At 41.6% G+C, this 13095-nt stretch overlaps 1 protein-coding gene across 4 annotated transcripts in view; it reads right to left on the minus strand.

Moving 5' to 3' along the window:
- Positions 1 to 3020: 3020 nt before the first annotated feature.
- The window catches only part of cd276 (CD276 molecule), a 46056-nt gene continuing 35981 nt past the window's right edge, over positions 3021 to 13095 (minus strand). The window contains exons 7-9 of one of the 4 annotated variants that reach the window (XR_015857561.1): positions 13025 to 13065; positions 3780 to 3819; positions 3021 to 3693 (exon numbers count right to left, since the gene is read on the minus strand). Coding sequence is in view for 3 of the 4 variants with exons in the window: in XM_088371364.1 (XP_088227490.1) it covers positions 3794 to 3819 (26 nt within the window). In the remaining variant the exon portion in view is untranslated. Of the gene's footprint in view, positions 3820 to 13024; positions 13066 to 13095 lie in introns of all 4 variants that reach the window. The other 3 variants (XM_088371364.1, XM_088371365.1, XM_088371363.1) reach the window with 3 other exon arrangements.

The following is a 13095-nucleotide window of genomic DNA, read 5'->3' on the forward strand; positions in this document are numbered from 1 at the left end:
GTAACTTGGGTCAAATTCACCCAACTTCTTGGGTAGGTCCAGTTTTTACATTAAAGAGTGTATGTTAATACATTGGATTGGGAATTCATGAAATTCAGAAATGTTCTCCATTTTCACGCGGTCCATATCGACCCAGTTGTGATGTTTTGGTTCGAAAAGTGAGTCATGTTGGTGTTTCTGATGTGTAAATGAAGGGATTGATGGCGTCCGTTGGCTAGCAAAACAAACGGACATGATGCAAACCACAGTCAACAGTTTCAAAGGGCGGTCTTGACCTACTTTGCCCTTGTTTTGTCTTTAAGTAGAAATAGAACAGTATATCTTTGTCTGAATCTTTACTCCAACAAATGTTACTTGTGATATTTCAATGTGCCTAGTAGGCTTGCCCAACCTTTTGGCTTCATTTGTTTCCACTTCTGTGCATCGTCATCTTAAAAAAAACCGATGCTGTAGGTTTGCAACCATGTGACTTGATGTCGGATACATAGAGTATTATCTTGAATGGAAATGGATGAATGTATATTGATCTGGTGAGTTCAGTTTTGAAATACATTCAGCTCGTTCAGGTACCACAAGTCATTGACTCATAATCCCAGTTCAGTCATTTTTAGGCTATGTACGAGCGGGTTGGTTTGTATTTGGTTTGGTGAGTAATTCTTTGGAACATTTGAAATCACAAATAATTGTTCCTTTTGTGTGGTTTAGCAGCTTTTAGCTGGGGGCTTCTTTGGCTTTTCCAATGAGGAAACTTACTGAATTCCAAAGCAAATTCACAGCCTGAACGCTTGCTTCGGTGTGTCATAAAACAGCGTGCTTATTAGCAAGTTCAGTCGAAAAAGTATCGCTCTGCCACAGTTGCATTGGCTGCTTTATGCGCTGCTCCATCCTCTGCATACTAACTACGCCATCAGGACTCCTCAGGGGGAATAAAAAAAACGTTAAAACGCCGCTCCTGAAGTGGCGAACAAACCCGGGCAGATCGTAAAAATGATGCAAGGGGCGCGTCGGGAGATCTGCTTGTTTTTTTGGGGGGGGTTGTTTTTTTTTTCTTTGCTGTGTTTACACGAAATGTAAGTGGCCAAAGCCAAACTTATTTACATGCACTTTAATGGCCTGTGATGGAGAATCCGCCGTTGCCATGAATAAACTATTTGCACATTGGCATTCACTCGTGTCCCTGTAGCTATTTCTCTTTATTCCCTTATTTAATTGCAATGGCTTCTCGTTAGCGATTAGCACGTCGTATTGGAAGTATGTGTGCGCTTTGAGTCCAAGGTACTTGGAAGCACTTGCTGACCTCTGGCGTCTTGTGAAAAGGTGCCTGCGAGAAAAAGTCGAGATTTGCTTTTACTGAGGCTTTCAATTATTTTGTTGGAAAAATAGACGATTCGTGCATGCATTTGAATTAAGGAAAGAAAATAGCACACAAGGAGGTTCTTTACATGCCTCAGTGATGCTATTTTGGTTAGCAATGGGCTAAGCAAAGTCGTCAGTGGAAAACGACTTTTTTTTTAATGCGAGTGCGGTGTAGTCCTGTATGGAATTTCGTTTGACCCACCCAGGCTGAGTCATCACATTGTTCTATTTGCTCGAACTTGCTTGCTGAGTTTGCTCAGTTTGTCGCTTTTAGTCCCCCTCCAAAAAAAGAATTGTTTGCAATGACAATATGGTCAGAGTGCACAATGTTTGTAAGCTCGGACCCAAACAAAGTGAGCTCACACTGAGGATATCCAAACATTAACATTCACTGTCTGTCAGCTTTGGCTTGAAAACTCATTTTAACTTGAGAAGTGTGTTGTGTTAACACTTGAAAAGGCACTACTATCAGCTGTGAGCAGCCTCAAAGTCTCTATTTGTCTTTGAGATGAAACTATAATTAATGAACCTACAATGAGAGGCTACATTGAATTAAAAATGTATCCTCAACTAGACTTTTTGTGCGGATAAATTACAATTCATTATAATCCGGTATATTTTACATCTGATGTTGATTTAGGGCTGTAGGAAGCTAGCGATCTACTAAAAAGGGTGCAAAACATCAAGACTTGCCTTTCCTTCCTCTAATCCCTCACCAGCAGCTCCCGAATTAGAGTGAGAGGCCACCCAAGCAACTATTGGGCCAGCAGCCACTAATCTGTAATTTAATTTCCAGCGGGTGTGCAGGCCATGAGGACACCCAGCAAGGTCAAGGGCTACTGTGCACACAGCCTCGTGTGGTTTTGCTTAGGGACCAGGATGTCTGCGTGAGTGTGTGTCTAAGGGAGGTTTACTTTTGGATGGGGTGTCACGCTTTTCTCTCTGACTTATGCAAGGTAGCTATGTTGCTTATGATGACTAACAAACAAATCAGAGAGCCTTATAATGATCCTGCGCATTTGAATGAAGTGACAAAGCCTGGTTACCTTGCTGCCTATGACACTACCTTGACCTTCGCATGGACTGCCATTTGTGACTGGACTTAGGTTTTCAAACTAGGGTTTAAAACTAGGGTTAGGGTTTCAAACTAGAGTTTGAAACTAGGGTTAGTTTCAAACTAGCGTTAGGGTTTCAAACTAGGGTTTAAAACTAGGGTTAGGGTTTTAAACTAGGATTAGGGTTAGGGTTTTAAACTAGGGTTAGGGTTTCAAACTAAGGTTAAGGTTTTAATTAACAATATGGAAGCATTTGTATTTATTTATTTTTTTTAATGAAAAAAAAGACCATGTACAGTAAGGCTATTTTATGGGAAAAAATGAACATGTAGTCATTTTTTTTAATGAAAAAAGACCATGTATAGTAAGGCTTTATTTTATGAAAAAAAATGACCACAGTAAGTATAGTAAGGCTAGCAAAGCCTTTTTTTTCCGAAATAAAATAATGACTATGTTTGGTAGGACTTTTTTAATGAAAAAAAAAATGACCATGTATAGTTGGACTTTTTTAATTAAAAAAACAGGTAACGTTTCTATTTTTTTTTCCAAGTTTTTATGAAAAAAAGACCATGTATAGTAAGGCATTTTTATGAAGGAAAAAAGCCCATGTATTGTAAGACTTTTTTTTATTTTAATGAAAAAAAGATCATTCAGGCTTTTTTATGAAAAAAAGTCCATGTATAGTAAGGCTGTGTCTCTAATACAAATAGGCACAATTTTGGCATTCCTACTTAAACCTTTGGCACAGAGAAAACTCTTGTAAACCTAGAAGGTGAAACCCCACATCTCACTGACAATTTCAAGCAACCGGCTGTAGTCTCGCGTTCATTGAAAACAATGCGTTATACAAGGCTGTTGGGCTGTGTCCCATGCACCATTTGCAGTTTGCCAGAGCTTAGCCGGCATTCAATTACAATCACTTCCACTTCCAGGAGATAGCAGAGGGGGTACCGAGAGCAGGCGCTGACAGATAGTGGTTACCAGGGAAACAGACGCTAATTAGTGAGCATGAGAATAATGATCTTCTCTAATGAGAGAGGCAACTTAAAAAAGATCTAACATGTTTTCTGCTTTTTTAAAATCGGTCTTTTGTATTGAAAATGACCAACTGTATTGCATTCACAGTGGTTGCTGGTGGACCTCCATTGATTTAAAAAAATAAATAAAAAAATAAGGCCAGGAAGGGCTTGAGCACATAGTTACGTGTGATGTGTGTGATGGCCACTCGAGGGAGATTCACACGCGAAGACGTTGACGATGGTGCACTTGTCTTTCGCCCGGGCTGTGACGAGGACGGCATTATAGTTCACAAAGGATGCCGAAAACAGTCATCAGGTAGATGGATTCTGATAGTTGGGGTAGAATTACCCGCCTGACTCTTTTCATTTCGGCTGCCCGGCTGAAACCCCTGAAAGAAGAAAAAGATGGAGAAATTTAGCAGACTAGCTTTGAAAGATGCTGGTCATGATAACATAGGCAGTTTTAAAACTATACGGTTTACATAAAGTTCTACTTTTGTGGTCACCTGTGGCCAAATGAAACCGGAGAATACAATATTTTTCAATACTTTGTGATTCTCTGGCAACCGGCCGAGGGCCACTCTGCCTCTTGCCCATACAGAAAATGCATTGAGAGCTTGTTGTAAAGGCATCATGGATCATCAAATCAATCCGTAGCAGCCCGTTCTTGTGGCGAGGGATCCCATCAGACCGAGTAAATGTGCAGTCTTACAAGAATGAGGCAGTGGATAGCAGCGACAAAAGCCTTCCAATGAATTTAAATTGAGAAAAAAAAAACAGCTCCCAATTAGAACAGGGTGTGTGCAATTTGCAAGTATTTCTAACGTTTATCAGCTTCTATGTGAATGCGTTTGAAGGTTTGACATTTTAGAGCTCCAAGCAGTACCCTCAGGCTTTGGAATCACGTCAGCCTGCCCGACACGTAATAGTCGTCTCAATTAGAAAGCGGGCATAGCTGGCGAATATACTGTAAGTGTTTCTGTAGTCATTGAAAATCTGGCTTCAAACGGGCAAAGATGTCTCTAGCTTCCCTCGAGCAGGCTTAAGCCGTTCAAAGTTCTCGTATATCTAAATCAAAAGGGATCGGTGACGGGTTTAGACAAGCACAACCGAGGTCTTAATGCAGAACACCATCTCCTGTGCAATGTGGCAGAGATTATTAGGCTCCCTTGCTGCACTTAGCGTTTACCATCCCGAAAAGGAAGCAGAATGAAACTGTTGCTCTGCTCGTTGGCGACTGAGTGTTTTCATTTAGGAAGCCATGCATACACGTCCCGCCGAATGACTTGAATAATGTATCGGCAAAGATGGCGTAGTTAACGCTAAGGGCTTAATGAAGGCCTCAAACCGGTTTCTCACACTGTTAGAGGTGCTGCTGGTAAGACGCAAAGAAGATATAAGATTTTCTGATTTATTCCCGAATATGCAAACAGAATTTTAACTCGTTGCAATTGTGCCAAATGTGAAATTGAGTAGAGATATTCAGCATTGTCAACACAAAGGACAACAAAACACATTTTATCAGTAATATGTCATCCCCATTATGGCAATCTGAAAAAGTTGACTCAAGGTACTTGGATTATTTTCTTTACTTCGAAATCTTAGATGGAGAGTTTCCTTATTTATGTCTCTGGTGGGAGTATCCCTTGGGGGTTGTCACATAAGGATCGTTGTTGTTGTTGTTGTTGCTGCCAGGTGTGGCCGATAAACGACGGTGATAACCCCCAGGAGACAAACCCACCAGACATAAGCGGGGAAAATGTACAGCAAAGATTTCGAACAAAAGCAGTGTTAAAGGTGAAACTTCTGAAACAACCACGAGCCCACTTGCCTCGAGTAAGGGAGCGACTAAGATGTGCTAAAATGCTGACTGGCAAGTTTGGCAGAAACAAACAGAGGCTTGTCACGTCCATGTCTCATCTGTCTGTCAAGAGGTGAGCTGCACCCTGGACTGGTCGCCGATCGATCGCAAGGCACATACAAGCCTTCACACTCACGTTTACACCTGCGCTCAGCAAATTTCAACATAGACCGTCACCAAAATAAGATTGTATCCAGGATCTTTTAACAAGGAGGAGGCCAAATTAAACGCCAGCGTGTTAAACAGGCAGAAGCAATTCTCTGCTTCCAGGGCACGAGCCGCGAAGTTGATGGACGGATTCATTTGCAGCAGGCACTCCAACTTGCAGGCTGCTTTGAATGGCCTATCAGAGCTTGTTCATGTGCAAAATAAGGCGGATTCAATCTCATCGACCATTTCTTTCCTTTCTTATCATCCGAAACTAGGGGTGGGGTGGGGGGGGGGGGGGGGGGGGGTAGCAACCACAGTTCATCCTTCAGAGTTTGCAGCCTTCCTTCTAATTTGTATATTTGAGGAACATTACACGCAAAGAACAGCGGGGCTGCCGCTTTATGACACCGAGGAGCCAGAGCACAATCAGAGGAAGCCATCAAAGACAAACACCGGCGATGAGACCATGAAACGAAACCCAAAAAAAAAAATTGAGGAGAGTTGGCGCATAATGAGCAAAGACGCTTAAAAGCTCGGTAAAGATCATTACCAAGAGGATCAAACGCCCGCGAAACCATTTTTCCATGTGGGGACTGGTAATTATGAAGTATTGTCGATAGCTGCTCAGAGACAACGTACATTTACATTCATTTGCATAACTCCCATTACCTGTAACCCATACTGTGTTTGGTAGATGGGAGGCCTGCACCGGAAATAAGATCTCCGGGGAACTTCTGGAATAGTTCAATGCATGTTTACATCCTATAAAAATATATCAGACAGCCTTGACCTCGCGTAAGAATGTCTCGTCTTAAAATGTATTCTGTATGCGGATAGAGGTTAGCAGTAACCACCCACAAACTCAACAAATATCTACTCGCGGAAAGACAATCTTTAAAACCCCAGAGTAAAATGCACTAATATTGATTTCTGAAATTAATAAGCTGTTAAATGCCAGAGTAACGGATGGTGTGCTAACTCATAATAGTACACGCACCAGAGGCGGATAACGTTTTTCTAATAGATATAGACGTTGTCACAATAAAAACAGTGCCTTGAGATAGTTATTTAAATTATTTGTGAGCTTGTATCTCAGAAGAACCATACTTCAAATTATCATTCCCCATTGAAATGAATGGAAATGCAAGTAATCCGTTCTAGCCTCCCCAAAACATCCACAATTTGTTAAAATATTACAATGTATAAAAACATAAATATAAATATGATACAAAGAAAATATTCCTAAATGTAAAACCATGTATACCTTATTACACACAGTGTGAGTTTGACACCATTTCCCTACACAGTTTCTAAAGGCTGAGCATAGAATCAATGAATTCCATTGGCATTATTGTTGCTAAACAAACACAGTAGGATTCAACTTTTGCTGTTCCACTGTATAGAAGCTCGGACTACCAATTGTATGTTTATTTGCTGACAGTTCAGTTGAGATCAATGCATTTCTAATGCCCACAGAAAAAGAAAAAAAACAATATTGCTGTGCCCGCCAAAAGCTGCTTGGCTTTGCAAAAAGATTGCAAAGTGTGTGAGACATAATCATTTTTTATCAGAAATGACCATGCATAATGTTATGGAGAGAGGGTTGCAGGCTGGGGATATTCCTTGGTTGGCAACATTGACGTAATCGTGTCCTTGAGTCTCCTCTGGTTGCTTAGCACCCTGATGGAAAAAATTGACGGGTGCCAGTAAATGTCAAACTAAATAGTTTTAGCCTATAATGGAAGGAGACTGTTCATTAGGATTAAAGATATATAACAATATATTTTTTAATCAGAGAATATGTTTCTAAATCTTTGCTACGAGAATAACTTGGAATTAAAGATACATTTACTGGGACTCAGATAAATCCAAAATATGGATTGGCCACCATCAATAAAGCAAAAAGTGAACTCCACTGGAGGAGAAACTTTGGAGCAAAAAAATGGAACGTCATGTCCTTAGTATCTGTTTTCTATGATGCTTCTTTGGACCACTATCAAGGTTGGCCTGCCAATAACAGCAACGCCTGCAGCCTCTCCAATTAGCTCCAGTAGCTAACAACCAGCATTATTTTGCCCTTCCCAGTTATCCCAGTCCAATTGAACACATCTTTTACCTTGCAAGAGGCTTTTCTCTCCTTACCGGTCAAGGTATCCTGCCAAAAAAAGGCCCGTGGCACTGGTGGCGTTAATTATGAGACTCCTAGCCACGGCTCTTGAGGCTGATTCGAACACGGATGTGCATTAATCTTTACTCTTCTCTTCACACTAAAAGGATGGTTTGAAGAGACTCCTGTGGTAAGCCCCAAAGGCAAGGTGACTGGGGGAGCAGGAGGAAGGTTGAAAGAGAGCAGAAAAATAAAAGCGGCACTTTATTCGCCGCTCGCAACAGGACGCCAACCGCTGCGATAGACGAGTGAGTCATTTTTTTGCCCCCGCCGCTATACATCCTCACTATGTTAATCGGATTGAATATTTAAAGTGACACAGTATGACATTCCCGGCGACCTCCTCCTTCCACCTGCGTTGTGATTTGTTTGTTTCCCGACGCGGCGTGAAGGTGACCGTCCATTTGGAGGCTGCTGAAGGGCCACGACATGCTTATTTTCTCCGGCGTTTTATTTATTATTAGGATCCGAGCCAATTTAGTCTGTCAGATTCAAGCTTTATTTGCTTAAAATAATAACGGGCGCTCATGACAAAATGATCTACAGTCGACCCTTTCCCAGTTTTTATCATGTAACTTATCAAACATATATTCATAATGTTATTCATTAATCTGGTGTGAGTGACGTGATAAAGTTTTACATGAAGTTTTATAAACTGCACAAATAGTCCTTTTTTGATCTTCATATTGTCTGTCTATATGTGTTAATGCACCGTCTGTGTTCAAATATCTGCTGCTACAATGTTTATAATATCGCAACTATTGATGCTACTTAGTAAGTAGAGCTACTTACTAAGTCTGTGCCGTATTGTATCGTGTGTTAGCATTACACAGCCATCTTTTTCAATTTACATACGTATGTAACAACTCTGAACTTTAAAATGCTCGATGATTGAATCGTGACCATGTGTACCCCACCTCTCACTCAAACTCAGCTTGAGTGGGCTAGACCCTGACTCTGAAACTTATTATTTTCCATATTTGCCCAAAGCACATCACTGGACCTGGGACTTCCCGGTCCACAAGTTCTTACAGACCCAATAAAAAAACATTTTTCGGAGAACAAATACAGCAGTTATTTTAGGATAATAATTCCATTAAAGAATGCATTCATTATTTGGCTCGTCAGTTTCCACGACTCCTTTTTTGGCACATTTGTCTGTCATCTCCAAATGCACAGCATATCTCACCGTCGCAATATCCCAGCAGTCTTCATTCCGCCCATGCACATCCGCATCAACACGTCAACGGCGCGGCCCTCCTGCACACGCTCTCATCTGCTTTATGCCTAATCTTTGGCAGTTAATTGAGCCCAGAGGCAGAGGGTTTCAATGGAGGCTCCTAAGGTTTTTTTTTTCCCCAGCAAAAACAAGAGAAAGAGCCCTCTCGGGGAGCGGAGTGGTAAACAGAGCGGCACTCTCGCCTTATTCATTAGCTGTCATTGAGTCAGTCGAGTAGCACAGCTGACGTGCTAACGCTGGTCATGTATTGCACAAATTATCAATGTGAAGACAGTAAATGTAGCAAAGTAGTTTCCTTGCATTAGTCAATTTTTAGGCGACTCGCTACTTTGAATCGCCATTTATTATCCTTTCGAAGAACTCTTTGTATATTGCGTTGCGCATTGTACATGGGCTCCCCCTGCTGATACACAAAAGTATGGCTAAATTAAATGTGACAAGATGACAAAACTTTTTTTCCATCAACAAACTGTAGTACTCGTTTCTTGCCATCTCAGTGGTTATCATCGTACTCCATCACAGTACACGGACGACAGGACGAGGCTGAGGGGGATAAAAGCGCAGATAAGTGGCTGAGACGGCCGCATGCATAATTTAAATACTACAGCCAGTCAAAGCCAACTTGAAGGCATCACACAAGCTCCCTTGGAGACATTCCAGCATCCTTCTGTTAGTTTCTGCTGAGCCTCACCTGACAAATAAGACAGTGAAGGACTCAAGGTATTCCCTCTTTTCTCTCCCGCCTTGTCCTCACTTCCCCTTCCTGCCGACAGCATCGGCAAAGAGTTTTAATCTCTTTCCCCTTTTGGGGAGAGCTCTTCAGATAACGCCGACTGTGCAGCAAACACTAACGGCAAGGACTCCTAATCTAAGCGGAGTATATGCGAATACATCGGGGTGGATTAAATTGATATTTGTCAGCTGTGCTAAAGCAGGGAGGAAACGGCCATTATGTGGCACTAATTGCACCTTTGTGTTGAAAAATGCAATCCACTTTTTCGTCCGGGGTCCTCAGGTACCGAACCCGGAGCTATGGTACTTCTCACCCCTGGACTGTTATTTTTTTCCAGATCATTTGTTTGCAAGAAAGCGAGATGAGAAACAATGAAACTGATGTCTTGATGTCGGAGACCGCAGTCAATCCATTAATTTGTGTCTGCAGTGCTTGTTATGAGGATTGCAGTTAAACTGGAGCCGAAGATGACTCAGTGGCTCGCTATTCAATCACTGGGCACAGACACATTCATTCAAATTCACATTCACACCTACGGACAACTGATAGCCTCCGTTGAACCTGAGGAAGGTTTCAACAGATTACAACTCAGAAATCCTTAGCAGATTTTCTAACCATTGTGCCAGACTGAAATGTAACATCTTTTTTTCTCATTGTGTGGCTGTGGCTCAGTTCTTGGAGTGGGTTGTCCAATAACTGAAGTGTCAATGGTTTGATTCCTGACTCCGCTTGTTCCTTGTCTAAGTGTCCTTGGGGAAGACATTGAACCCTAAATGGGCTCCAGGTTGGCATTGTAAATGAGATTGTGTCTCGCACTTTTGTGCCCCCCATCTGACCAAGAGGCCGGTCACATCCTACACTAATGGTCATTTCATGGTAATGTTGACGAGTTTGGGAAAATAAATTAAAAAAAGCCCCAAATTTGCTGAACTGTTTGCTTTGGGCATATTTCTCCAACTCACAACATACGACAAAGGAGGTTAACTAAATGACACAAAATATTTGTGTGAAAAACACTTGCAGACCATCATAGTAAAGTTTTCCTGAAAAAAAATTAATGTGACCCCCAAAATTTTAATGGTTGTGGAAGTGATAATACAGTTAATAAAAATGTTTGTACCCTAAAAAAATTACATATTTCTTGTGAGATTTTTTTTTTAATCAATTTAAGAGTTAGAACACCTTGCTTGACTTTGTTCAACTTTGTAAGTTCTACTTTTTATGTCAAAACTAACCGAGGGAGAGTATCATCCGGGTGTGCCGCAGTTATTTATTATGTGATCTGATCTCGGTCGCCGGTAATGACGCCATAAAAGCCTCGAGCGAATAAACATAAGTCATGGATGAACATGTATCGATAAGGAGGAGGTTTATGAAAACAAAGTGCCCCTGAACTCTCCAACAAGTTAATTAAATGCAGAGGCTGGCTTGATTAAATAAGGTATACCGCAGCCCGCGTAAACGCGCAAATCGATGGCAAAAAGTGCCACACAAATATTAGAATAATTGATCAGGGATGATTCAGCAGCCGAGAGGTCGAAAAGGCCGGCAGGATATTAGCGAGCGACAAGAGCAGCGGTGAAGGTCAGTGGATACTACGGTAATGACTAACGCCCTTTCCTTGACTCCAACGGGCCAGACTTTATTTTGGCTAGTTACAGGAAATTACTTTTGCTATTTTCCATCATCTTCTTCTCGCGCCGGGCTCGCACGCGTTGGCTTTATAGCGATGACCAATCAGGGTGCAATAAAAACAAGCTGTAACTGGCCAAGCCTGTAATGAAAAGGATTCATGCAACTGACACCAAACTGACGGTTATTAAAGTAAGAGTTAGAGGCGCATCGGAGCACTAATACAGTGCGCTTCTGTACTTTATGTTAATGTCATCTGCTCTATTATTTCCCGCCTTTTGCCTTTGCGATACTATGGCGGCCAGGAATGGAGCCGTAGTTAGGGCATCAGCCAAATAATTAACAGTAAATAATAGTGAATATTTCAAACAGTAAAATTTCAATCGTATGATCTTATTATGGGTATAATAATCAAAGTGTGTTTTTTGTTGTTTTACTAATTCCGCTGTTTAGTGGAGGAATCAATGTAAGTGAGAAGCTATTATCATCATGTTTTGGCCATAATGTTGCAATTGCATGGCATTCGATATTATCGTTAAGAGTTTTATTTATTTATTTTTTACTAATATAAGCAAAAGATTGAATGCCCGATGCCGAAAAACACGAAGGGTCTGTCATGCCAAAACCCGCTTAGTCAGTCTCACGCAGAGGCAATCACGGAGAGAGGTTACGCTATCAGGAATGTGACATCTCGCATCTTCTCCGGGTGGAACATCGCCGCCGCCTCGGATCTACGGCGCTGACGTTTGACGGAGTTTGGGCCGCGGCGGAGTGGGCGAAGTGGAGTGAGGCCAAAGAGTCCTTCTCCGAGTGTACCCTTGCCAGAGGCCGTCCGTGAGTCAGTCTGCACCGAGCCAAAACAGGCTGCTTCCACCTCCTGATGCGACCCGCAACCCCACCCCCTTGCGTTCGTGCCACATTCACTGAATTGTTTTTGATGACAATTCTACATGATGGGGCCTTGTTGAATCAGGTTTGGCATCCCTCCATCTGTTTTAAAGTCCTTGGCTTGTGTTGTACTTATATTGAAGAGTGCAAAATAAATAATATGGTTTCGGTCAGCTAAGGGGAGCAATACAGCTCCAGCAATATAAGCATTGATGTGTTTCAAGCTGCTTGCAGCTGTCCGTAGAAGTATCTATTAGAAGTACCAGAGTCTTTAATCAACATTGCATGCATGGCTTTGGAACGTTGGAGAGGAAAGCAACCTACTGGATTTTATTAGATGAAATAAACTGTAAAAAAAGAAGAGGACCTTGAGGCCTTTTTGGTTTGTTTCATACTTGTAGATGTGTAAGATATTTTAAAAGAATCCATTAGGGCCTTCTTGCATTTGTTTACCTCTACTTTGTAAGATCTCTTTAGGAGGATACTGCTCTCTAATACAGAATGTTTTCGGAGTAATTGCCCCCCCCTGAAATGTCACAAATTGGCCGCCGGCGCACCGAACAATAACATCAGCAAACAAAAACGACAAATGAATGTAAAACAAACTAAATAGTTTCTGGACAAAAACAAAGAGTGTGTGACTCAAGCTTTGGAGTGTTTACAATTAATCAGCGGTTTGATGCCAACAGCCGAAGGGGGGGAGAAAAAAAGGTTTGTTTGCATATTAAGTCCAATAAAACACAAGCGTCACATCACTGCTGTGATTTGTTATATCAAAATGCCAAGAATCTCATATTTCTTTTGTACTGAATTAATTACCGCTGAGGCTTATTACGACGTCACTTACCCCGTAATGTGCGAGCGTGTTTTGAAGAGAGTCAAAAAACAAAGACACAGGTGATCCACATTCACAACACACTCACCCTTCGTTGTCTTCGGCCTTAGCTCGTCAGTAATGTCATAGCTGAGGAGGAAAAGATGAGATCAGTGTGAG

Source organism: Syngnathus floridae, chromosome 3 (assembly GCF_059516105.1).
Source record: "Syngnathus floridae isolate MCC-2025c chromosome 3, RoL_Sflo_1.0, whole genome shotgun sequence".
NCBI classification, from domain to species: domain Eukaryota; kingdom Metazoa; phylum Chordata; class Actinopteri; order Syngnathiformes; family Syngnathidae; genus Syngnathus; species Syngnathus floridae.